The 27,467-nt window shown below is 38.6% G+C and overlaps 1 protein-coding gene and 1 long non-coding RNA gene across 5 annotated transcripts in view; one reads left to right on the top strand and one right to left on the bottom strand.

Moving 5' to 3' along the window:
- TCTN3 (tectonic family member 3) overlaps window positions 1-22,528 on the top strand; it is a 26,065-nt gene extending 3,537 nt beyond the window's left edge. The window contains exons 7-14 of one of the 2 annotated variants that reach the window (XM_055300612.1): window positions 74-109; window positions 799-879; window positions 1,924-2,049; window positions 3,084-3,191; window positions 3,634-3,728; window positions 4,012-4,165; window positions 7,204-7,341; window positions 18,516-22,528. In XM_055300612.1, the coding sequence (XP_055156587.1) occupies window positions 74-109; window positions 799-879; window positions 1,924-2,049; window positions 3,084-3,191; window positions 3,634-3,728; window positions 4,012-4,165; window positions 7,204-7,341; window positions 18,516-18,752 (975 nt within the window). In that variant the 3' untranslated portion in view covers window positions 18,753-22,528. Of the gene's footprint in view, window positions 1-73; window positions 110-798; window positions 880-1,923; window positions 2,050-3,083; window positions 3,192-3,633; window positions 3,729-4,011; window positions 4,166-7,203; window positions 7,342-14,317; window positions 14,569-18,515 lie in introns of those variants that run through there. The other variant, XM_055300613.1, reaches the window with a different exon arrangement.
- On the bottom strand, window positions 11,224-27,467 carry LOC129493932 (uncharacterized). Of its 3 annotated transcripts, XR_008661232.1 has the most exons (5): window positions 27,356-27,467; window positions 26,783-26,857; window positions 26,477-26,656; window positions 11,561-11,760; window positions 11,224-11,473 (listed from the first exon to the last, which is right to left on the bottom strand). It is a non-coding gene; the product is annotated as an uncharacterized LOC129493932 (long non-coding RNA). The 3 variants fall into 3 exon arrangements; XR_008661234.1 differs by lacking the exon at window positions 26,477-26,656; XR_008661233.1 differs by lacking the exons at window positions 11,561-11,760; window positions 26,477-26,656.

The raw sequence follows: 27,467 nt of genomic DNA, 5'->3' as shown, positions 1-27,467 counted from the left end.
GAAACCACAAGCTCCTGGAGGTTTTCTCTGAGGTGTATGCACACTCATGATTCTTGCTGTCCTCTTATTCTAGGTTCCAAGAGGTATGACTGATCTGCAGAATATGAAGGTAAGACACTGTTTATCAGGGAAAAGAAAGAAGACTATTTGGTCCCTTTGCATCAGAGGCAATTTCAGTCTGGACTGTAATTGTGAAAGGAAGTCTATTATGTGTAATGTATCAAACTGTTAAGTGCAAATCCAAAACATTGTTTTCCCATATATGTTCTATATGATTAATAAGCACCACATGAAATAAAATATGTTAGATAAGTTTGTGAAACATTGGGTTATGTAAAATTAAATACTATAGCGTGGACTTCTTAGAGTCTTTATTGTGCTAAAGGGACTTGGTACTCTCCAAGAGGGGAATATCGGATATGATATTTCTAAAATTTATTTGGGGGTGCCTCACTGGATCAGTAGAGCTTGCAACTCTTAATCTTGGGGTTGTGAGTTCAAGCCCCACATGGAGTGTAGACTTTTATTACTTAAAATAAAAAGTTAAGAAAAAACCCACAAAAATTTGTGAAATTTATTTGACCATGGAACTTTAATTTTATATGTAGTAGAATTAATGTTCTGAGAAATATGGTTTTGAGAAGTAATGATTTTTTTATCTTAAGGTGTAGGCTGGCAATGGAAGGAGAGAGGAAGGTGGTGATCAAAAATAAAAAATACTCATTTCAGCGTAATATGTAGCTAGGAGAGAAAACACTGCTTTCGATTTCAGTTGATTTGCTTCTTTTCCCTTGCTAGTTCCAGGTTCCTGTAACCCTTGTCTCACAAGCTGGTTCTCCTCTCTTGTCTGGAAACACTTGTCAGAATGTGGTTTCCCAGGTGAGGACGCTGACCTCAGATTCTGGACTGATGTTGATCAACATTATCAGAAGTGCCTCATCTTCTATTAAGTACCAGACCAACCCCACATGAATTTTTGTGTGTGGAACTTAACATGTCAAGAATTGCGCCCATCACCTTCTTCCTTAATCATGTTTCAGTTTCCATTGCTACCATCCTCCAGTATTTCATGTCCAAAATATTACAGTTACTTCTGACTCTTCTTTCTTTACCCATTTGCAGTTTATTGTAGCTCTTATTACATTTTTTCTATTAACAAAATCAGTATCATCTGAAATAGAAGAGTCAACTTCTTATCCTCCATTCTCCCTTTTGATTACCCTGCAGGAGGAAGAATAACCTTAAGCATCATTTTAAAGAGTGCTTAGAAATCTAATGTTACCTTTAATTGCTTATGACTCCCATCTCCAGCTATTATCTTCATTCATCCTCAGACATTGGAGAGCCAAGGAAACCAGCTGTCCATGCTCCCTCTCCACTCACCTCTGCACACAATCAAAATTCATCTTTCTTCCCTTTCAGTTCTTATCATAAATGAATTTCTCCCATGAATCATTTCAAAGAGCTCTGTCCAGTCTCTTTTTACATCTGTAAATATAATACATAATCTATCTTTTCATGGTATTTGTGTTTGGCATTTTTAAGATTACTTGTTTAGTTTTACTCATTCAGTTATTTTTTTAATTGAGATATAATTGACATATAACATATTAGTTTTAGATGTACAACACAATGATTTCATACACACACATACATGCATATATACACATACACATATATGGTGAAATGATTTCCACAGTAAGTTGAGTTGATATTCATCACCACACAGTTACACATTTTTCCTTGCAATGAGAACTTTTGAGATCTTCTCTCTTGGCAACGTTCAAGTATATAATACTATTATAAATTATAGTCACTATGCTGTACCCTCATTCAGTTATAATAAAACTCTTCAAGACAGAAAATCTATATAATTGGCCCATTGAATAATTTTTATTAATTGATTCTTCTTTTGTATTTCAGGTCATCTATGAGATAGAAACCAATGGGACTTTGGGAATCCAGAAAGTCTCTGTCAGTTTTGGACAAACCAACCTGACTATCGAGCCAGGCACTTCCTTACAGCAACACTTTCTCATTCGCTTCAGGGTTAGGGCCCTTTTTCTATAGGGGATTAAGAGGGGAGGAAATACTGGATTAGAAATAGTTCCTGTGCTTCTATGATGCATGAAAAATAGATTAAGAATATGAAAGCCTAGGGATCCATGCCCAGCCTTAAAAAAAAAAAAGAACATGAAGGCCTAGTTCAGTTTGTTAGTTGAGGCCTCAACACTTAGTATTTGATAATTTAACTGCAACTGATAGAGATTCAACAATGTTTATTCAGTAATATTTTCTCTGATTATCTGGCCCCCCAATGAAGCAGGACTTTAGTCTCAAATCCAAACTTGTTCTTTAAATCATAAATTCAGTGAACCTCCCACAGAAATTCTTAAACCAGCTTTTTTTCATATTTCTGAGCATTCAGCAGGTTTTTGTTTTTCACTTTTACTCTTTATATTTCTCATTTGAGTTTATGTGCTTATAATGAATTTTTGCCTATATGTATTTATGAATATGTCAAAATATAATGTGATGGCATTAGACATTTTATTCATTTCCCACTTAATCTAACTTTCCAATCTTGATCACTATGTTTTGGCTTTCTTCTTTTTGAACCCAGCAGAATCTGGTTTCTGCTCAACTCTGCCCTCAAATGATCAACCAAATCTCATGTCTCTCAGAGTTGGTCTCTGGAACATCTGTAGTTCATTAAAAAAATATTTTAAATTATGTTTAAATTCCTCTTATTTCAGCCAGGCTGAACATAGCCCTCAATTGATAGTAATTTTGGAGAAACGAATTTGGTTGATCCTTGGTTGTAATCCTTGGTAGAAGTAGCATGTAGTAATTTCAATTTTCAGATCACTCACAATCTATTTTAGTGAATAAAAGTAAAACACGGAAGCTTTGCAAGAAATTTCTGCAGTATGCTTAACTGTGGAAGGGAGCCAGAGTGTTCAGCGCAGCTAACTTACTTCATTGCCATAAAGAAGGGTATGAAGCCAAGCAGTAGAAGGTGGGAGAGCATGCTTTTCTCTGTAAGTGAAAAGCACTTACACTTTCTTTCACTCTTTCTGCAGGCTTTTCAACAGAACAAAGCTGCTTCTCTTACTAGTCTTAGAAGTGGGAATCCTGGCTATATTGTTGGGAAGCCACTTTTGGCCCTAACTGGTGATACAAGTCACTCTGTATCCTTTTTGTAGCTGGGTAGCCTGTTGCAGCCTAATGAGAAAAGCTGCAGCTGCTGATCTTTTGGGTTTCCCAGTTCTGAGGTCCCCTGAGTTTTTAGATATTCAGGATTTTCTTTACCAAACCATTAATAAACTATGTTTTCAGAATTGTTACTAAACAAAGGCTATAGATACATGTTAAACTGGCTGAAGGTAAAGGATCATGACTCATTTCTGTTTGCTTTAATGAAATATTTATATACTGCTATGTGGTTAGCCATTTTTGGGAGAACAGTTACTGTCTCTGTGTTTTTTAATTACTAGAGGGAAAAAAATTTGTGACTTGAACAATGTTATGACATTGGTAAAATAAAGTGTTAAGGAAACAAGAGCATAGATTTTCCAGTCTGCCTTCTTCTTATTCCGTTATACTCTCCTTGACCATTATTTTCCACCTCAGATCACCCTCATGCAAAGTAAGGGTGATGGAATTTGCTCTGTTAAGAGACATGAAGTACAATTTGGAGTGAATGCAATATCTGGATGCAAGTTCAGGTAATTCTTTGCTTCTTCATCATTTCCCATAATTTTGTCTCTGTAGGGAATATGTTTATGTAACAACTTTTATATTTTGAATGACAGTGCTAGTTAGAAGTAGTTTTATAATCTAAATAATATTGCTAAAAAAATTAAAAAATATTAATATTGCTAAAAGTTTTCTGACAGTCTTTTTTATCTAATAGGATTATTTTCTCCAATTTATTTTATAATACTATTTTTTAATGTTTGGATTAATATGTTAGCATGGGACTCCAGCCTCCGTGGTGTTTCATTTCAGGTTGAAAAAGATGGACTGCAGCCACTTACAGCAGGAGATTTATGAGACTCTTCATGGAAAGACCAGCCCAGAACATGTTGCCATCTTTGGTAATGCTGACCCAGCCCAAAAGAGAGAGTGGATGCGGATTCTCAGCAGGAACTGCAGTGTTTCAGTAAGGAGAGAAATACACATTCTCACAAAGATTTACTTTCCCCATTTGTGTGTAAACTATGGATATTAAAATTAAAACCAACCCTGTTTCTGTAGATGATGTAACTCTCATAGAAGGAAGATAATATAGTTGTCATAAAAGGAAGAATACAAGAAATCATGCCCATTTGAAGTCATTATTTCAGGTTAGGTTTATACCTAACTTATTTTCCTTACTTGGAAAAAAAAAATTAAAGGTAGAAAAATACTTGAAGGTAGAGATTATTCTGTGGTTCAAAATCAACTTACTTATAAGAGAAAAATTTATTTCATATGTATTTCAAATATTCTCTTATATTCCTGAATGATGGTCAACACAGATTCTTTCAGATTGAAATTGTATTATTTCTGTTATAAAAGTTTACATATTTACATTTAATAAAAATACATTATCAGGTTAAAAAAAATCAAACCATGTATAATGGTATTAAATGAAGAATAAAAACCCCAAGACCCCCTGCCATGGAAAGAGCCGCACTTAGCTATTTCTGTTTTTAATTTTTCTGGTGGCCTCTAGATCCATGTTAACAGGTATATCTCTTGACTCCAGCCCAGGTGAAATAAGTAAATCTACTGTACTAGTCTGTCTTCTTTCTTTTTTGCCTACCCCCTATCTCCTCACTTTAGTCAGCCATACTAAATTTAATTTTCTTTTCTAATTTTAAATTATTTTTCTGTATAAGTAATGCATACACTTGGCTCAAAATTCATAAAGTACAAAATAAAAATCTCTCTCGCAAATAGCTCTTCCCTCCCACATAGACAATTGAAATTAGATCCTGCATAGTCACACAAGTAAATATTCAGGTACTTTTTCTTTATTCAAATGATATAATATCATAAACACTGCTCTGCTACCTTGCTTTTTTTCACTTGATCTTAGAGTTTCTTTATCAGTACATAATATGCGTCCTCATTCTTTGGGTAATATAGCTGCATAGTATTCTACTACATGGATGAACCAGAATTTTTTAGCCAGAGTTTTTGGTGGACATTCAGGTTCTTTGCAGTCTTTTGCTATTATACACAATGCGACGTTTTGTATTTTGTAACCTAGTTCAGGCACCATTTTGTACATTAGAGAATAAACCTATATGATAACTTCTAGAATTGCCAGATCAAAGGTATATGGATTTAAAATTTTAATAATTTCAGTTTATTCCCCATACATAAAATTTACAGTCCCATCATTCATCTGTGAGACCACTTTTTCCTTCTACTCTCATCAACACTATGTCATGAAACTTTTTAATCTTTTTTCATAAGTGAAAAATAGTATCCCAGTATCTTCTCTTCTGTAAGATTATTTTGACATATAGTTGAACAGTTTGTATTTTATTCACTATTATCTATTTATATTCCTTGCCCATTTTTATTGAATTACTAGTCTTATTTACAGGAAATGAGAAATGGACCCTTTTCTGTGGTATGATTTGCAGATTTTTTTTTCCAGTTTGTCATTTGTCTTTTGACTTTGTTTCTGGTTTGGTTTTGGTTTTGGTCTTTTGCCATGTGGATACTGATTTTTCTATTGTGAAAAATATCAATTTATATTTTTTAACCTTTCAGTTTTGGTTCAGACTTTAAAAGGCCTTTCTTCTTAGTGATTATTTTGGAAGTGCCCTTCTCCCCTTCCCCAGCCCTGTTATGACAACCACTGAGCCACCCAGGCATCCCTAGGATGGCTATACTTAGGAAGACAAACACTAACAAGTGCTGTCAATAATGTGGAGAAACTGGAACCTTCACACATTGTTGGCGGAACTGCAGATGGTGTGGCCACTTTGAGAAACAGTTTGATAGTTCCTGAATAAAATTAACTTAAGGGGCAGCCCAGGTGGCTCAGCAGTTTAGCGCCGCCTTCAGCCCAGGGCCTGATCCTGGAGACCCGGGATTGAGTCCCATGTCAGGCTCCCTGCATGGAGCCTGCCCCTCTCTCTCTCTCTCTCTCTCTCTCTCTCATGAATAAATAAATAAAATCTTTAAAAATAAATAAACTTAAATATGATCTGTCTCCCCCATTCCTTGTTTATATGTTACTGCCAGAATCTGAGCCTTACTATAAAAAGGTATAAGATGGGCAGCTCGGGTGGCTCAGCAGTTTAGCACCGGCTCCAGCCCAGGGCGTGATCCTGGAGACCCAGGATTGAGTCCCACGTCAGACTTCCTGCATGGAGCCTGTTTCTCCCTCTGCCTGTGTCTCTGCCTCTCTCTCTCTGTGTGTCTCTCATGAATAAATAAATAAATAAAATCTTAAAAAAATATATATATATATGAGGCTTGAAAAACAGGCATATTTGAGGATAGTTTGTATCTGCTAAGTTATAGTAACTCACTTCTGTCAATCCTTACTTCTTGGAATTAATCCTCCTAGAGTCATACTGCTTGGTTGGACTTCATTATCAAACTCTGAAATGTCTTCTTTAACCTTTCACTGCTTCTGTGTCCAAATCCTTTGCTTTACTCAAGTGGTCTGCTCAAGGCCAGTGCCTTCATCATGCCTGGCACATAGAATACACTCAGTAACTATTATTCAGATTAATCAATGATTGTCCCTCCATGGCATCATGTGCTGTTCTACTTGCACACCTTTTTATATGCCATCTCTTTACCTGAATTTTCCTTTAATCACCATTTCTTCTAGTCAAACATTACTCATCTTAGTCCCACGAAGCCATCCTCAACCAGAAATGGCTGTTACTCCTGGCATTCCACAACACTGACTATGCACCACTCATGGAGCACTTCTTATAAGCATTGTATGTGAACTCACATTTTTTAAATCTCTATAATAGTCATTCCCATTTTAGAATATTAATTTGTTAAGATCCAGGACAATGATATGATCTATTGTGAACTTCTACATTCTTTTCTCTAAATCATATTACTTTCTCTGTTACATATAATGTTTAAGAAACAATGGTTACTTAATGCATGGTAACTGACTATAGGCAATCATCAGCAAGCAATTCAAGCAGATGCTTCTTTACCCTTCTACAGGCTATGCATTGTACTTCCTGCTGTGTCATACCAGTTTCCCTGAAGATCCAGGTATTGTGGGCGTATATAGGCCTCCAGTCCAACCCACAAGCTCATGTGTCAGGAACCCGATTCCTATACCAGTGCCAATCCATAAAGGTAAGTCATGGCTCATAAAGGACCACTAAGCCTCTCAATACCCAGATTGTCTTATCAGCTACATGATAAGCAGACCACTTTAACAATGAGAACCAGTTTATGCTGCCAGCCAATATTTGGTTAGAGTGAGCTAAATAACTCTTTAAGCCAGCCAACATTTGGTTAGAGTGAGCTGAATAACTCTTTAAGTCAATCCTGCCTAGTTATTGAAATTAGCATGTTGTCATGATAAATACAGTCTATATCCTTTTCCCTAGTTTGTTTTCTTTTTTAATTTCCTGAACCTAGTATAATATAGGTTAATTTCTTTTCAATTATCATACCAGTGTTACTATACCAGTTGATTTAACTACAGAAAACATTTTCCCTAACTATGCATTCAGTATGACAGTCACACACTGTCAAAGTCTCTGAGTCTGTTGATAGCTTAAAGATGTTGCTGGGGCTAGTTTATAGTCTCAATTCATGACTGATTGCACTCCATTAAAATAAATAATTTTACTATGTAGTAAACATCTACCTGTTATTTATGATATGTGTTAACATCTGCCTTGATTTTATTATCTAAAATTATTACCTGTAAGTCATTGCATTGACATCACAGAAAAGAAATAAACTAGAGACTACATGTAGGCCAGAAATAAAATATCTTTAGCTCCTTCTTACAACAGTGTTGAGTACCTTAGCTCTTACCTACAAATAGTGTTAATACTCAGGTTACCAGAACCTTTGAGAGCATTCCATTTTTCTCTGTATTGTTTTACTGAATAAAATAGCCCTATTTCTAATAGATTCTACCCTTCTAATCTGTTACAGATTCTACACTGAATATATTATTTTGTTTTTCTAAACTGTATATTTGGAAGTACCTGTATAGTTTAGGAAGATACCCACAGGACTATTCTTTTTCTCTCTGAATCTCTGGTTCTCTTAAGCATAGAAGCAACCCAGTGCCTCTCTTGTGTAGATGTTTTAATTGTTATCATTTTCTAGTATTTAGTAGAGGTTAGCTTTTTGGTTAGTTTTCCCCCTCTACAAAATCACCTTACAGTCATACACATCTTACTGGCTTAAGTGGTCGACAATTGAGAATTTCAGCTGTGCTTCATTCATGTATAACTAAAGACAATATCTATTCCAATCAGGGAACAAAAATTAACTGTGTTGAACTTACTGAGAGGTAGTATGTGATATACAAAATCATGTCCTTTACTTAGGATGATTTAAAGGCTTTGCAAAGGGAATTTTTACTATACAAAAATCTTCACTTTAAGGGCTAACTTGAGAAACTCACAGTCATGAAAGTTGCCATACCCCTATAAATATAAAAGGAGGGCAGCCTGGGTGGCTCAGGGGTTTAGCGTCACCTTCAGCCCAGGATGTGATCCTGGAGACCCAGGATCAAGTCCCACATCGGGCTCCCTGCAGGGAGCCTGCTTCTCCCTCTGCCTGTGTCTGTCTCTCTCTGTTTATCTCTCATGAATAAATAAATAAAATCTTTAAAAAAAAAAAAGAAAGAAAAAAACACCTTTAGGAAATACATCTCTGACTACATTTTAAAGCTAATTATATTGTATTATTTAATAATTTAGTTTAGTCATTATAATTAAAAGTTGGCAGTGTTTTATATATCAGTCATAGCATATGCTAGTATAATTGCCAGTCTAGCCCCCAGTCTATCATAAAGGTTTTTAATCTTACGGACCCCACTGAGAATCTGTTGAAAGCTGTTCTCCTGCTGGAAAAACGCAAACGTACAATGTCCTTTATATAGTTTCAAGGGATTTATTGATTTCTTAAAACCAGGCTAAGAACTATATTAGGAAAGATAAAGAACACTAAACAAAATAAGAATGAAATTTACTGATTTTAGAGATAATTGCTATAAGGGAAAGGGCTGGGAAGTGGCTGGATTAGTAAGGAGTTCTATTTCTCTTACCTGTTGATGTCTTGGAGAATATCACCACCATTAGATCACTGTGAGAGCCTGTAAAGTTTGTCACTAAAGTCTTCCTTTTTCAATCAAGCACTATTTGCCTCTATCTCTTAATGAATGATAAGACTATAGAATTATTTGGCCCCCTTCCGTAGTTCTTTTTTCTTAAGATTTTATTTATTTATTCATGAGAGACACACAGAGAGAGGCAGAGACACAGGCAGAGGGAGAAGCAGGCTCCATGCGGGGAGCCTGATGCAGGACTTGATCCCAGGACCCCAGGATCACAACCTGAGCCAAAGGCAGATGCTCAACCACTGAGCCACCCAGACATCCCTCTTCTGTAGTTCTTTTTTTTTTTTTTTTTTTTAATTCATGACAGAGAGAGAGATAATGAGAGAGACAGGCAGGCAGAGGGAGAGGCAGGCTCCGTGCAGGGAGCCCGATGCCGGACTCGATCCCGGGCCCCCAGGACCAGGCCCCAGGCTGAAGGTGGTGCCAAACTGCTGGGTCACCAGTGGTGCCCCCTCTTCTGTAGTTCTTAATAACCTGTATAGAAGAACCTTACTTAGTTCACTGAGTGTTTTCTTTTTACATCTTTTTTTAAGAACTTGTGAAAGTTATGCTCACTGTTCTATATGTTAAAATGTTTAACCCCTTGAGATATCTCCCTGATACATGATGTTGAACCACATTTACTCTTTAACATATTTGTTTTCTTTAACTCATTTGAAAATCTTATTTCACTGACATCTTTAAAATACTGAAGGAATTTATAATTTTTTGTTGGCTTCTCCCTCAAATATATGTTTGGCCCTAAGAAAATATGGAGAAATAATTATACATTGTCTAGCAGAATACTGTACATAAATAATTCATTATTTTTCAGAAATTATTATTCCTTAATTTCACTTTATTTAAATCATTAGTTCTCGTTAAGTCATAGTGTCAACAATGGATATCAGCTTACTTTTTATTTTTATTTTTTTATAAAGAGGTTTATTTATTCATGAGAGACACAGAAAGAGATGCAGAGACACAGGCAGAGGGAGAGGCAGGCTCCCTGCGGGGAGCCTGATGCAGGACTCAAATCCCAGGATCCTGGGATCACGACCTGAACCAAAGGCAGACACTCAACCACTGAGCCACCCAGGTGCCCCTCAGCTTCCTTCTTAAAGATCATGTACTTATATGAGGAAAATTACCTTTATAATATGTTTGTAGTTAAATAAGTTCTAATCATTGTAATAGAAATCATCATACCTAATTGTGTTAGACTAAAGGAGACTCATGAATAAAACAATCAGATGCAGTTCATTTTTTTTTTTTCATTGGTTTCTGATTTGGACAAGCATTTGTTTTTTTTGTTGTTGTTTGTTTTTGTTTTTAATTTTTTTTTTATTATTTATTTATGATAGTCACACAGAGAGAGAGAGAGAGAGGCAGAGACATAGGCAGAGGGAGAAGCAGGCTCCATGCACCGGAAGCCCAACGTGGGACTCGATCCTGGGTCTCCAGGATCGCGCCCTGGGCCAAAGGCAGGCGCCAAACCGCTGCGCCACCCAGGGATCCCCTGGACAAACATTTGTAAATCACATTTTGGAAGAGTTCTGAAACTTGAGTATGGACTATATTTTAGAAAGAAATACTATTAACAGAAAAGGTAGAGTTTCTTTTTTTTTTTTTTTTAAGTTGGTTAGTAAACAGCCTGCCTGCACAATATGACTTCACATGGCTAAAAACATATATGGATGTCTGTGTGTATAAGTCAAGATATAAATGTTAATAGTGGCATTCTTAAAGGTGGAAATACGGTATTTTTATTTCCCATTTTTACTTACCAGTAGTCTTAACTTTTACATTATGATTTACTGCTTTTGTAATAATTTTTTTGTGTGTGTGATACACTTAAGGTCACTAGAAAAAAACCTAGAAATAACTAGATGTTACTTTAAAGATGAATTTATTCAATTTCACTTACAGTAGCTTGAAAAAACATAAAATACTTTGGAACCAATTTAGCAAAAGGTCTGTTCACTGTAAAACATTATAGAGAGGGGCACCTGGGTGGCCCAGTCGATTAAGCAACTGCCTTCAGCTCAGAGTCCTGTGATCAAGCTCCGCGTTGGGCTCCCTGCGTAATGGAGAGCCTGCTTCTCCTTTGCTGCTCCCACTCCTTGTGCTTTCTTACTCTCTCTGTCAAATAAATACATTAAAATCTTTAAAAAACAACACACACATGGAGAGAAATTCCAGGAGTCCTAAAGAAATGAAGTGATATACCATATTCATGGAGAAGATGCCTCACATTAAAATATCTGTTCCCGGGATCCCTGGGTGGCCCAGCGGTTTAGTGCCTGCCTTTGGCCCAGGGCGCGATCCTGGAGACCCCGGATCGAATCCCACGTCGGGCTCCCGGTGCATGGAGCCTGCTTCTCCCTCTGCCTGTGTCTCTGCCTCTCTCTCTCTCTCTCTCTGTGTGACTATCATAAATAAAAATTAAAAAAAAATTAAAAAAAAAATCTGTTCCCAAATGGATCTATAAAATAAATGCAAACCACAGAAAATCCTAGCAGGCATTTTTGCGGAAATTGAGAGCCTGCTTCTAAGATTTACATGAAAATGCAAAGGATTTAGACTAACTAAAACAACTTTGAAAAAGAAGAACAAAGTTGGAGGACTTACTCTATTACAGAATATACTCTAAATCTCAGATAGAGTGGTACTGGTATAAGAATAGAAATAGGCCGGTGAGACAAAATAGAGTCCAATGATAGATCCACAAATAAATTCAATGAGAAAAGGATTTAAAAAAACAAACAAATGACTGAATAAAACTAGAACTACTGGATGAACATTGGGGAAAAAAGGAATTGACTCCATACACAAAAAGTACTTACTCTTGCATCATAAACGTATATATGAAACCCAGAGTTATAAAGCTATTAAAAGAAACACAGGAGAATGTCTTTGTAGATTTGAAGTAGGCAGATATTTCTTAAACAAAAATCATAAGCCATAAAACTAAAAAATTTGATGTATTGGTCTTATCAAAATTTAATATATCTTATCAAAATTTAATATTTAATTTAATATATCTGAGTGGCTCAGTGATTGAGCATCTGCCTTCAGCTCAGGGTATGATCCCGGGGTCCTCGGATTGAGTCTCGCCTCAGACTCCATGCATGGAGCCTGCTTTCTCCATCTGCCTATGTCTCTGCCTCTCTTTCTATATCTCTTGAATGAATAAATAAAATCTTAAAAAGAAACCTTACAAAGTGTTAAAATTATTGGTAGGAATTTCCGAAGTAAACATCATAAAATATTATCGTTTAAGTAGAAATAAGTCAACCATACATAACAGAACTGGATCCACATTAAAAGAAATGTGCTGACTTGGCTGTGTGTCTTTTGTTTGTTTTGATAAAAGACATATGACCAGACTTTGAGGGTTGAGTTTTTTTTCCAGTATTCTTCCTACACATTCACTAGAATGAATTATCTAATTTTGCTTATATATAACTTTTGAAAAGCAAATAGAAAACTTGGTACTTCAGAATTTATGTGTAACACATTTGTTCTTTAAAAAAAAAAAAAAAGCCACTTTGTTCTTTGGGGCAGCTAGGTGGCTCAGTGGGTTAAATGTCTGCCTTCAGCTCAGATCATGATCCCAGGGTCCTGTCATTGAGCCCTGAGTCTGGCTCCCTGTTCAGCGGGAAGTCTACTTCTCCCCCTCCCTCTACCCTTCCCTGCTCTCTCTCTCTTTCTCTCTCTCAAATAAATAAAATCTTTAAAAACAACAACAACCTTGTTCTTCTTGTGATACTAAAACACAAATTCTAGGGGCACTTGGGTGGCTCAGTGGTTGAGCATCTGCCCTTGGCTCAGGGATCGAGTCCTGCATCAGGCTCCCCGTAGGGAGTCTGCTTCTTCCTCTGCCTATGTCTCTGCCTTTCTCTGTGTCTCTCATTAATAAATAAATAAATCTTAAAAAAAAAATCTAAAATGGATCAATAACATTCAGTAGTATCCAGTGACCTGGCAAGTGCATTCAAGTTCCTTTTAATTACTGGATTGTCTACTAGACTGTATTTGTTCCAAACCTCCACACGATTATGGAGGCAATATTCTTAATACATGAAGAAAAAAACATTTCACTTGAAATATTAGTTTATAAATAAATATAGGAGGGATGCTTGGGTAGTTCAGCGTTTTCAGCGTCTTCCTTTGGCTCATGGCATGATCCCGGAGTCCTGGGATCAAATCCCACATCGGGCTCCCTGCATGGAGCCTGCTTCTCCCTCTGCCTGTGTCTCTGCTTCTCTCTTTCTCTCCCTCTCTCTCTCTCTCTCTCTCGCTCACTCTCGCTCTCCCATGAATAAATAAACAAAATCTTTAATAAATAAATAAAGGAAAGAAGGAAGGAGGGAGGCACAGCCTTTAGGGATTCTAATTATAGTGTTATGAGGAGAATAAAGGGTCAGTCTATAATTGCTGACTATTAAATACCTATGGCATACTTTCTTCCTTGTGTCTTATTACCTCTTGCTACTTTGTATTAGTTCCTTTTCTCCAAAAATACCTCTATTCATTTGTCAAAGAAAAAAATCTTTATTGAGTGCCTACTTTGTGCCAAGTACTATGGCTGATGCTCTAGGTATCATGCATGGTAAACAAGTAGATATCATCCCTGCCTTACAGAAGGTGTAGGGTGGCAATACTGAGGTAAAATTTAGAAACACTGTTACAAAAAAATCCATCAAGAGATACTGATAACATAGGCCCAGGTGGGGGCTGTGAGGGCTGCAGAAAGTAGAGTTAGGGATGCCACAGATAGGACTTGACTGCTAGGACATGGAAGTTGAGGAAGAATGAGCCAAGGATAATGGATAGTTTTCAGTTTGGGCATTTAATACCCTGTTGAAATAATTTTGCTTTTTGCAATTATTTTTCTGTTTTTCACCCTCCTTTTTTTTACTTTAGTGGGTATGCCTGAGGTTTTCTAACCCTTTCTGTTTTGTTTTGTTATGTCTGTTGTAGAAAACTGCTTTCACCCTGCTTGAACCCACTTTGCCTGTAAAGTGCCTGGAAATATACATCTCCCAAATGGCCCTTAACCAATGCCTGAAAGATGCAGGAATAGAAAAACTCAGCCCCCTTGCTTTGGATTGGGATAATACAACTTGTTGGGACTGTGAAACCTACTTTATATTTCAGAGTTCCCCTGCAGCTTGGACTAATGCTAGATAATGGTATAATTTATCAAATTAATTAATAGTTGTATAATCTATCAAAATAATATATATATATATATGTTTTTAAGGTAAAGAAATGCCAGAAAAGAGGATCTCTTAACAAAAAAAAAAAAAAATGCTATATTCCCTCTTGCCTTGCTTCTAAGCAATATTGAATGATTATCTCTTGAATTATGAGTTTGTAGGTAATTTATGGACTTCTATTTTGGTGAGTTTAGCTCTTTTTTTTCCTCCTCCCACTACACTCCCAATGTATGTTAAGTAAAAATATTTTATTAAATCAATATTGTGTTTCATTATGATGATTACATAAATATGCTGAGCCAAGTCATTAAATTTTTGTGAAATTTTTTACTTCTGAAATTAGTAATTATCCCGTTTCATTTCTTTAGTTTTCTTTGAGCTAAATGCTAAGATGTCTCACACTCTCCGATATCTTTGTAAAATTTCTCTCAATGCAGTTCAACTTGCCATGTGATACTATCAGTTCTAATTTTCCTATATATTTTCTTCATGGCAACCTCCGTTACCTGGTGTAGTATAAATTCCTTACTGCCCACCAGTTGTTATGGAACTTTCCTGTCACTCTAGGAATTCCTCTTGCGTCTTGTGTTAGATTCACTGTTTACTGGGCACTACTTTTTCCTTCTTGGTTTACTCTTTTGTTTTGATGGAGCTCAAAATCTAATAACTTCTTTGAAAAAAAGGCACATTTTCTTTAATTTACATGTCTAAGGATAGCTTTATTCAACTATCATCATCACTGTTATATCCAATTATGATTGCTTATTTGATCAGGTATTCTAATTGAATTCCAGATTGGAAATGATTTTCACTCACAATTTGAAGGCATTCTTTTATTGTCTTCTAGTTTTCAGTACCATTCAAAAGCTGTTTTAAGATCTTTTGCTCCTAGTAGTCTGAAGCTTCTAAAATGTTATGCCTTGGGTAGGTTTTTTTCTTCATTTTTTTTCCATTATGCCAAGCAATTTGGGGGATTATTTTTATACTGAAAGCTCTGAGAATTTTCAATTATTACTATTTGTTTAGTAATTAACCACACACACACACACACAAACACACACACACACAGTTTTCTCCCCTATTTTTGTAACTCCTGTTAATCTGTTAAAGGGTCACTAGATTGGTTCTCCAATCTTTTTCTGTTCTTTCATATTGTCTATTTCTTTACCTTTTTGTTCTTTCTGGGAGGAGAGTTCCCACCTTTCTTTTTTAACTTTTTTTTTTAAGATGTTATTTATTTATTCATGAGAGACACAGAGAGAGGCAGAGACATAGGCAGAGGGAGAAGCAGGCTCCCTGCAGGGAGCGTAATGTGAGTCTTGATCCCAGGAACCTAGGATCATGACCTGATCCAAAGACAGATGCTCAACTAAGCCACCCAAGTACCCCTCTTTTTTAACTTCTTTACTGATTTTTTTTCTATCACATTTTTAAAATCTAAGAGCTCTTATTTTATTTCATTTTATAATAACCTTTTCTTATATAAATTTAATGATCTGGGGCACTGAGCTGGCTTAGTTGGAAGAGCTCATGACTCTTGGTTGTGAGTTCAAGCCCCACCTTGGTTATAGATTACTTAAATAAATAAAACTTTAAGAAAATAAAGATCTTAACTTTTCATCTTTATTTTTCCTTGTCTGTTTCCTCTGAGTTTATTTCTGCTCACTTGGTATACTTTTTCTCTTTAATGTGAGAACCTTCCCCCACACATCTGGCAACCAACCTCTAGCTGTCTATCCAACATAAGAGTAAGCTGTTAAGCTCATTGAAAGCTCTGTGATCATGAATGAAAGTTGCTGACTGGTGGCCTTCACAGTAGGGCAGTTAGGTGCAGCTGCTTTTGGGTTTTGGAACTGCCAGATGTCATCTTTTTGACTTGTTGCTGAAATGGATCATTTTCTCCAGAAAAAGACCCTCTTGATTCCTGACTGACAAGTATGGATATAAAACCATCTATCAGGGCACCCCGGGTGGCTCAGCGGTTTAGCGCCACCTTCAGTCCAGAGCCTGATCCTGGAGACCGGGGATCAAGTCCCACGTCGGGCTCCCTGCATGGAGCCTGCTTCTCCCTCTGCCTGTGTCTCTGCCTGTCCCTGTCTCTCTCTCTCTCTCTATGAATAAATAAATAAAATCTTTAAAAAAAAATCTATCAGGGATGCCTGGTGGCTCAGTCAGTTAAGTGTCTGCCTTCAGCTCAGGTCATGATCCCAAGGTCCTGGGATTGAGCCCCGAGTCGGGCTTCCTGCTCAGCAGGAGCCTGCTTCTCCCTCTCCCTCTTCCCTTTCTGCTTCTTGTGCATTCATGCTCTCTCTCAAAAAGCCCCATCTGTCAGCATTTTGGAGCTAGATGGGGGAAGGGATTTCATTATACTGAATAATTTTCCTAAGTTTAGCTCTATACGTTGCTCTGCTCTTCTTCATGCCCAATGTCCCTAAATCCAGAATTTCTCTTGTTTAAATTGTCCAATCTCTTGTTGAAGTGGGGAAGGGGTAGTTGCCTGATCACACTGAGAGGATATCATTTAGTAGCGACTTTCTGTCCCTACTTCATACCTGCCACCATGTTAAATCCTGGCTTCCCCATTTTCCTTGTCTGGTTAGTTTCAGCCAGTCTTCCGTGCCTAGCTAGAGTCAGGATTGCCTTTTCAGTTTTAACCTCAGCTGACTGTCCCAGAATGCATGTGGTTCTTTCAGTGCCTCAAAAGCTATATTATTTCTGTGCCAAGTCTCTTAGGAACTTCACTGTTTTTGTTTTTAAGATTTTATTTATTCATGAGAGACACAGAGAGAGAAGCACAGACCTAGGCAGAGGGTAAAGCAGACTGCCTGCAGGGAGCCTGATGTGGGACTCCCATCCTAGGACCCTGGGATCACAACCTGAGCCAAAGGCAGATGCTCAAGAACTGAGCTACCCAGGTGTCCAGAAATTCACAGCTTTAAAAAAGGATTCCAGGGGCTCCAGGGTGGCTCAGTCAGTTAAGCATCTGCCAGCTCAGGCCATGATCTCAGGGCCCTGGGATTGAACCCCATGTCAGGTTCCCTGCTCCGTGGGGAGTCTGCTTCTCCCTCTGCCCCTCCCCCTGCTTGTGCGCCCGTTTTTAAGTACCTAGAAAGGTTATTCCTGGCAAAGTTGTGTTTCCAGAGCTTGGTATTTACTGTTGCCAAAGACCACAGGCAATATGTAGCATCAGGGTAAACAAAGGTAAGTGAAGAAAATACTCATTTCCTATTCAGCAAGATAGTTATTCACTGTCGAATTATAATCAGAAGTCTGGTAACCACAGAGTCAAAACAAAAAGAATTAATTTTAGATAAACTTGTTTTAGTTATCAGGCTACAGCTGTATCTACCAAAAGTGAAAAAGTGATACATATTAGATCAAATACTTGAATCAGCTTGATAAGGTCCCTTCTACCAGGAGCATCTGTTTCATTTGACTTGAATCATTGGGCGTTTGAGAGGATCCTTTCTAACCCCGAAATTCTATGAAGCTGATGGGCTTTTTATCTACATGATGGAGTTCTTTGTTTTTCCATGAAGTTTCACATTTCTTTCTACAATTGAAGATGGAATAGAATTGCCACTATTATTTCCACATGTGTACTTCAGAGCCTGTAGTCTTCTGGGACTTGATAAGGCAAAGCTGCTAAGCATGTAACAGCATCAGTTCTACCATCTGGCCTCTCTGATATCAGCCAACTCCCCATTTGGGGGAAGCTAGAGTCAGTCTTTCGCCCTTTATGTAGGTGTAGCTATTCACAGTTCTAGTGTCGTGGACTACTGCTAAGAAATTTGTTTCCTATATATCGTAGAATGAGAACTACATACAAAGGACCAATATGAGAAAAAGGCATAGCCTGCTTGGAACAATTTGGTTCGGGTCTTTCTCAGAGAAAGTAATAACAATTAAGTTAGAAAGCTATGTAAAGTATTGACCTGTCATGGACTTTCTTCCCACAGGATTACCAACAAGTAACAGAAGTACCTTTGACAACTGTTGTGACCTTTGTGGACATTACCCAGAAGCCAGAGCCTCCAAGGGGCCAACCTAGAATAGACTGGAAACTGCCATTCGACTTCTTTTTCCCCTTCAAAGTGGCATTCAGCAGAGGAGTAGACTCTCAAAAAGGCTCAGCCTCTCCCATCCTTATCCTGTGTCTCTTAGTGCTTGGAGTTCTCAAGCTAGATACCATGTGAAACAAGGAGAGTCAGTTTTTTAATTTTCCCTATGGGAAGTTCTGAGACAGCCTGCTTATCTTGGCTAAATGGGTCCGTACCTGCTTGTGACCAGAGGACAACATTTAAAATAACAGAGGACCTAACTGAAGGAATGTTTGTATATGAAAGAAGAGATTTTTGAAAAGCAATAAAAACATCATCTTTGTTAGGGCTCTCTGCTTAGGACTCTGCAGACCACCAAGTACACATTAGGTTCTCTACTTATCAAGCTAGGAAGAACCTAAAGTGCCCTTCCTCCAGCCCTTCAGGTTTTGTTATGCCTGACTAAAGTTTTGCAAAATCTTCATCCATCTGCTCATAGGCACACTTAGGCCCAGCATAAAAAGGAACATGCTCCCGCTATCCCCCAGATGAATTTGGGAACAGATGCCCTCTGGACTTAAGAGTAACTGTTAGGAACAGAAAACTGCTGGCTATAGATTCCATCTGGCCCCTCCCTACTCCATTGGGCCACACTCTTTGCCTGGGCAGGAGTAAGGAAAACAGTTCTTTCAGGTCAGTTTCCAAAATGATTGAGGAATCCCAGCCTCCTTTTTTTTGCTAGCAAATGATTGATCCTACTACCCATTTCTGTATTTTTCCTTCCTTCCATTGTGGTGAGTAGAAATGAAACTGAGAGCTTTGTTGTGCTAATTCCAGCAGCACACAGAAGCTGACATGTGATCACCTCATGATTACTTATCTATGTGCATGAGGTTTAAAAAGAAGGAAAAAATGTCCATACATAGCACAATGGCATTCAGATCAAAGTCCTTAAGCTCTTTCCCTGGGATTAGAGCTAAATATAGCAGGATAGGTGAGATTGGGAAGGAGGCTGGGAGGGTGGAGGTGATGCCAGGAGCCAGAGTGTTGGGAGCCTAAAGTGACTATAGTAGAAACACTGAATGGGCAAAATAGACTCTAAGATGGGGTCAATAACATGGGAGCTCATCATATAGGGACTTGAAAGCCAGGCAGAGAGAACTGAAAATAGTCTACTTATTTTTTTTTACAACATATTAAAGATCTGAATCTAGAATTGCCTTTTAATAAGCATATACTTAGTTATAATAAATCTTAAGTTACAATGCTATTGTAAACACCATCTCTGATGGGTTTATCGTTTTTGCCCCATTCCAAAGTACTCTGTAAGTAACCTACTTCCCTGCAGGAAAGTGGCAAGTTTCTCATAGCAGTTATTACCAAACTAGGAGGAAGTGCTGCTGTAAGAGGGAAATTATGCACAGGGGGAGTTGGGACCTGGAACGCTGATGGGGGGTTCCCACTAGAGTCCATTATGTAGATGTTAATGTTAATCAGCAACCCTGCCTCCAAAGAGGCCTGTACCAAACCAGACCACAAAGCTACTAGAGTATTTAGGGTCTCCAGTTTGGGCTTCCTAAAGAGGAAAAAACTTCCGTGACAATTCATTCCATATTATGGGGTAGGGCACATCTAACTTACTCCTGACAGTCTACAAGTTCTCAAAATCTGGTCCCTTTATTTCTTTATTCACATGCTTATTTCCGTGCCCCTGTGCTATGAAACCATTCTATGCCTCTACCAAAAAAATTTATTATTATTTTTTAAAGATTTTATTTATTCATAGAGACACAGAGAGAATGAGAGGCAAAGACACAGGCAGAGGGAGAAGCAGGCTCCATGCAGAGAGCCCAATGTGGGACTCGATCCAGGATCTCCAGGATCACGCCCTGGGCTGCAGGCAGTGCTAAACCACTGCACCACCGGGGCTGCCCTACCAAAAAAATTTAAATGTAACTCACATATCATAAAAGCCACCCTTTTAAAGTATACAATTCAGTGGTATTTCAGTATATTTCAGTGACGTAATCATCACCACTAATTCCAGAACATTTTCATCACCCTAAAAAGAAAGCCCATACTGATTAGCAGTCCCTTCCCATTTCCCCTTTCCCCAGGTTCCTTAGCAGTCACAAATCTATTTCCTCTATATATAGATTTGCCTATAAATGAAATCATACAATATGTGACCTTTTCTGTCTGGCTTCTTTCACTTAGCATATTTTCAAGGTTCCTGTTGTAGCATGAATGAATAATATTCCAGTGTATGAATATACCACATTTTATTCATCAGTTGATGGACACTTGGGCTGTTCCTACTTTTTGGAAGTTATGATTAATGTTGCTTTGAACATTCATGTACAAGCTTTTGTGTGGACTTAAGATTTTATTTATTTTGAGTATATACCTAGGAGTGGAATTTCTGGATAATATGGTAACTCTGTGTTTAACTTGCTGAAAAATTGCCAAAGTGGAAATCCTACCAGCAGTGAATGAGTATTCCAATTTCTCCACATTTTGCCAAGACTTGTTATTGTCATTTCTTATTTTAGCCATCCGAGGGATATACAATGGCATCACTTGTGCTCTACCATGCCTTTTTAAAGTGTAGTACATGGAGATCTTACACCAGAAATCAGCATCTTTGCTTTTCCAAGTGAAGAATACCTCAAGTGTTCTCTTCCTTTCTGCTAATTTAATTAGCTTGTAAACCTAGTTTCCAATTACTAGGCTACTTAATGTACTTTAGATAAGATTTTATGGTTATCTCTAGTCACTGTCCTAGTAACAGACCTTCAAGACATTTTTATTTTATTTATTTATTTGTTTATTTTAAAATTTTATTTATTCACGATAGACAGAGAGAGAGGCAGAGACACAGGCAGAGGGAGAAGCAGGCTCCACGCAGGGACTCCAGGATCGTGCCCGGGCCAAAGGCAGGCTCCAAACCACTGAGCTACCCAGGGATCCCCTTTCAAGACATTTTAAAACCATCTATAGAACAATGCAGTCTTAGTTCCCTTCCTTTATCTATACAGGCTATCAGCTATTTGACTTACTGCACAAAAGGTCTGTATTGTAACCATGCATTCGATTTAAGGGAAAAGTTTTATTGTAAAGGACTATGTACAATTTGGATAGTATGAAAGTGAAAAACCAGGCAGACATTGTAGGTGTGGAGAAACAGGTACTCTCAAAAACTTTTTTGGGAATATAAACAAGTAGAAACTTGAAGAGAAGGGCAGATAACTATTTGATAATATGTATCAAAAACCTTAAAACTGTTTATAAACTTTGATCTAACAATTCCACTTAGTGGACATTACTGAGGAAGGAAAAATATCCAACAGTATGATCTTTTTCTAAGTGAACAAAACAGACTACAAAATAGAGCATCTATACTGTGATCTCATTTTTTAAAAAACAAAAGCAATACATGTATACTTAGACAAACAAAAAAAGTTTGGAAAGCTAGCATGTCAAAATGGAGATTTTTAAAAAATAGTAAGTGCTCCTTATTTTTATAATCAGAGAAAATAAAACTATATTTTGAAGAAAATATATGTTCTCCAAAAACTTATTTTGAAGACAATATATGCTCTCGTCTACATTGGGGTGCCTGGGTGGCTCAGTTACTTAAGTGTCTGCCTATAGCTCAGGTCATGATCCCAGGGTCCTGAAATTGACCCCTACATCATAATTCTCCCCCACCCTCTACCCCTCCCCCTTCTTGTGTGCGCGCTCTCTCTCTCTCAAATGAATAAATAAGATATTTTAGGGACGCTTGGGTGGCTCAGCAGTTGAGCTCCTGCCTTCAGCCCAGGGGGTAATCCTGGAATCCTGGGATCGAGTCCCACATTGGGCTCCCTGCATGGAGCCTGCTTCTCTCTCTCACAGCCTGCATGGAGCCTGTGTTTCTGCCTCTCTCTGTGTCTCTCATGAACAAATAAAATCTTTAAAATATATATAATTTTATATATATAATTTATAATTTTATATAATATATATTATATATGATTTATATAATTTATAATTTAATTATAAATTATATAAATTTGAATTATAATTTATAAATATATATAAATCTTTAAAAAAAGAATGTTCTATATTTATGAGTAACTTCCCTTTTCTACTGATGTATTTGGCATTCTGGGCTTGTCTTTGGAATCGGGTTCTGAAATGCCAGTCATATCATATTTTCTGGGGTACTTCATAAAAATACTGGTTTCTGGGCCCTACCCCTAGATATTCTGAGTCACTGGTAGAAAAAGGAGGCTCTAAGAATCTGTTTAAAGGGCTTTCCTGGTACTTCCGGTGTGCAACCTGGCTTGCAAAACTACAAAGTGATGTTGCATAGTGTGGCTGAAATGGATTTCATCTAAGGGTCTGTTCTATCATTGCCAACTTGTGTGATATGTCTACCAGCCTAGCCTACTGCCTTTGCCCTGAGAATTCCCATCACTCAGAGTTCTGCCAAAGGTGGGCCCAGCCTCCAGGCTCATGATCCTGCATGATCCTGCCTCTCCTTCCCACCAGCCCAAAAATGGAGTCCTGGACCACATTAGGCCAGTAAGGTTTTCTCTCCCAGAACTTTAGGAGCCGGCACTAACTAAAGATATTTGAGGGCTGAGGAAGCTATTTTCTACCAAGTGCTCACTGATGAGAGCCTACCTTAAAAAGGGACCCCCCCCCCAAAAAAAAAAAAACATATGCAGAGAGAAATGTAAATAAGACACCCAGGGAGGAAGGGTACTTTGGGTTCCTAACTTCCAGGGCCTTGTACCCATCTCCCATGGGATTCAGTTTACCTCTTGCTTTTGGAGACTGTATGTTACTCCTTCTAGTAAATTGCCTTATTTGAATGTTTCTGTTGTCAGCAATTAAAGAACCTGACAGTAAGATAACTTAAACTAATACTCCTTAGCATGTAAAGAAGTCATCTTCCAGAACATAAAGACTCCTAACTCTGGGAAACGAACTAGCGGTGGTGGAAGGGGAGGAGGGCGGGGGGTGGGGGTGAATGGGTGACAGGCATTGAGGGGGGCACTTGACGGGATGAGCACTGGGTGTTATTCTGTATGTTGGTAGATTGAACACCAATAAAAAATAAATTTATTAAAAAAAAAAGAAGTCCTCTTCAATCATGCATTCTGAGAGTCCAATTCTAAATAGTCCATTTCCTATGTGGCTTTCTAGTCATGCTCAGCTCTATTCCCATTTGCTGAGACAAAAGTTAGATCCCTCCAATCCAAAAAAATCATTTTAAAAATCATATACAAGAAGGATACCATGGCTGAGTTATTTCCTCTGTTACTGCAGAGGCACAAACTAGTTTATATTTCCACATTTGGTTTTTCCCAATCCATAATCACATATCCCACTCCTTTCTCCTCACTGGTGGAGTAGAATATTAATAGTAAAATAGTAATAAAAATCAAGTAACAATGAGAACTAACATAGGAAATGTTTGTACAGTGTTAAAGGATGTCTATATTTGTTCTCCTAAAAGCCCTATGGCATAGACAACAACAGTGTTATTTGAGAAATAAGATTTCTCATTTGAGAAAACTAAACCCACATGAATTAAATTCATTCATTTATCAAATATTGACTGTCTATTATGTGCCAGGAAGATATTTCTCTATGCTCAAGAGCTTATATTCTAGCAAGGAAGGCAGATAAGCAATTACTTAAGGCGATGTGAGGTTTAAGAGAAGAATTAGGGAAGGATTTCCCAAGTGGAAAATGCCTTCTTCTTTTTTTTTAATTTTTTTTTAAATTTATGATAGTCACAGAGAGAGAGAGAGGCAGAGACACAGGCAGAGGGAGAAGCAGGCTCCATGTACCGGGAGCCCGACGTGGGACTTGATCCCGGGTCTCCAGAATCGCGCCCTGGAAAATGCCTTCTTCTAATGGCTTTGGCTACCCCCATGGTTGCTTAATGTTCTAAGCTTACAGGGAGAATCTTAAAAGCTGAAGTACCAGATGAAACTTACTGGGGAAAAAAAAAAAACTTACTGGAAAGCACTTTCATTACTTTTGTATCCTCCAGCCTACTTCAAATCCAAAGAGCTGACAACTCAACCTATGTTCACTGTTCTCATCTTTCACCTCAAAGAACCCATCTGTTTCCTAACTTACTATACTGCAGCATCACCAGATTGGCAAGAATCCCTTCTCTTCTCTCACCACCACCCCCCACTTTAAAGTAGTAAGAACTGTCAGCTCTCCCCACTTTATGCCCACTGCTGGAGCTTCCTTTCCAGTCATCATTTCTTACTTAGCCTTTGCACTAGGCTAACCAGCCTCCCAGCTTCTACCCCTCTTCAATGATTTTGGACACACAAGTCTCATCATTGTGCCATTCCAGTACTTTAAGATTCCAGATCTACACATGGCCAACAAGCACGTGAAAAAATGCTCCACGTCACTTGCCATCAGGGAAATACAAATCAAAACGATAATGAGATACCCCTTTACACCAGTGAGAAAGGCTAAAATTAACAAGACAAGAAACAACACATGGCGAGGATGTGGAGAAAGGGAAACCCTTTTGCACTGTTGGTGGGAATGCAATCTAGTACAGCCACTCTATAAAACAGTGTGGAGGTTCCTCAAGAAGTTAAAAATAGAGCTACCCTATGACCCAGCACTTGCACTACTGGGTATTTACCCAAATATACAGATGTAGTGAAACAGCGGGACTCCTGCATCCCAATGTTCATAGCAGCAATAGCCAAACTGTGGAAGGAGCCACAATATCCTTCGACAGATGAATGAATAAAGATGTATATACATACATCTATATATATCTATATATATACAATGTATATTGTAATATACATCTATATATATATCTATATATATACAATATACAAAGATGTATATACATACATCTATATATACAATGGACTATTACTCAGTCATCAGAAGAGACACATACCTAGGTGGAACTGGAGGGAATTATGCTAAATGAAATAAGTCATTCAGAGAAAGCCAATTATCATATGGTTTCACTCATATGCGGACTATAATAGTGGAAGAGACCATAAGGGAAAGGGGGAATCTGAGTGGCAAAAAATTAGAAAGACAGGGCAGCCCCGGTGGCTCAGCGGTTTAGCGCCACCTTCAGCCAGGGTGTGATCCTAGAAACCCAAGATGGAGTCCCAAGTCAGGCTCCCTGCATGGAGCCTGCTTATCCCTCTGCCTGTGTCTCTGCCTCTCTCTCTCTCTCTCTCTTTCTGTGTGTGTGTGTATGTATGTCTCACAAATAAATAAATAAAATCTTAAAAAAATTAGGAAGACAAACCAGGAGAGACTCCTAACTCTGGGAAACAAAGGGTTGCAGAAGGGGAGGGGGAGGATGGGGTAACTGGGTGACTGGCATTAAGGAGGGCACACGATGAGATCAGCACTTGGTGTTATATGTTGGCAAATTGAGGTGTTTTTTTTTTTTTTAAGATTTTATTTATTCGTGAGAGACACACAGAGGCAGAGACATAGGCAGAGGGAGAAGCAGCCTTTCTTCAGGGAGCCTGATGTCAGACTCTATCCCTAGACCCTGGGATCATGCCTTGAGCCAAAGGCAGATGCTCAGCCACTGAGCCACCCAGGCGTCCCGGCAAACTGAATTTAAATAAAAAAAATTTTTAAATGTGCAAGACAAATAATAAGTAAAAGTATCTTTGAGGATGGTAAAATTCAAGCTCTTTAGCATGGCACAGAAATCATCTTGCAAGATGCTCCTCCTCCACCACCAAACACCTCTCCTGTCATGTCCCATATGCAGTCTCTTCTCTATAAGACACCTCATGCCTCTGCTTATGGCATTCCTTCTTCCTCATATGATCCTGCTTCCCATTTCTAGGTAAGTGACTTACTTTTTGTCCTTCAAAGCACAACTCAAGGGATCCCTGGGTGGCGCAGCGGTTTGGCGCCTGCCTTTGGCCCAGGGCGCGATCCTGGAGACCCGGGATCGAATCCCACGTCGGGCTCCCGGTGCATGGAGCCTGCTTCTCCCTCTGCCTGTGTCTCTGCCTCTCTCTCTCTCTCCTCTGTGACTATCATAAATAAAAAAAAAAAAAAAAAAGCACAACTCAAATGTCTCTTGTCATTTTAAAGCTTTGCCTGAATCCCTGGGTACCTTCTCTAGCGTTAGTCGCATTGTGTTGTAATCGTTTACTCACACGTCTGTCTCCCCCAGAAGACTGTGAGTTCATCTTAGGGAAGGGACCATGTCTTCCTCCACACCAAGGGAATGCCTGGCACATAAAGGAGGCAATGTTAATGAGTGAGGAAATGAATAAGCAGGCCCAGCGATGTTCTCAAGAAGGGGAAGACCTTTTCCTTAGGGTCTCTGACCTCTGCAGTCAAGGGCTGTGCAGCTCCCCGCCTTAGCCTTACCGCCCAGCCCTGCCTGCGCCTGTACAAAACATGCGCTCTGAGGAAAACCTAAGTAAGAAAGAGGGGGCTCTGAGTTCTAAATTCAAAGGTGGATCTGCATTCGCCTCTGGAACAGTTCCCAATTGTCAGGGATCTAATACAACTTTTTATTTCCTTTTTAATTCAACTCTTTTTAAATGCGACACTTGCACCAATCCCCTTGCGGAGCAAGAGTTGGGCTAGGACCCTTGGGGAAACCTCCAGACGACCAGGGGGGAGCCGTTTTATTGCAGCGACAAAGTCTTCGCGTTTAAACAGAAGTTCGCCGAGGGTGTGGGTTCTTTAAGTACAGGTACGTGCAAGTTGCTCCCACCTACCTCCGAGGCGCGCCTGGGCGACAACGCTCCACACTGACCGCCCAGCCGGGGTCCACCAGCAGCTCCGGAGCCAGGCGTAGTCCCCGCCTCCCGGGAAGCCCGCGGGGCCGGC

The sequence above is a fragment of the Nyctereutes procyonoides genome, unplaced genomic scaffold (assembly GCF_905146905.1).
Source record: "Nyctereutes procyonoides isolate TBG_1078 unplaced genomic scaffold, NYPRO_anot_genome, whole genome shotgun sequence".
NCBI lineage: Eukaryota > Metazoa > Chordata > Mammalia > Carnivora > Canidae > Nyctereutes > Nyctereutes procyonoides.
This window is presented reverse-complemented; position numbering and strand designations above follow the sequence as displayed.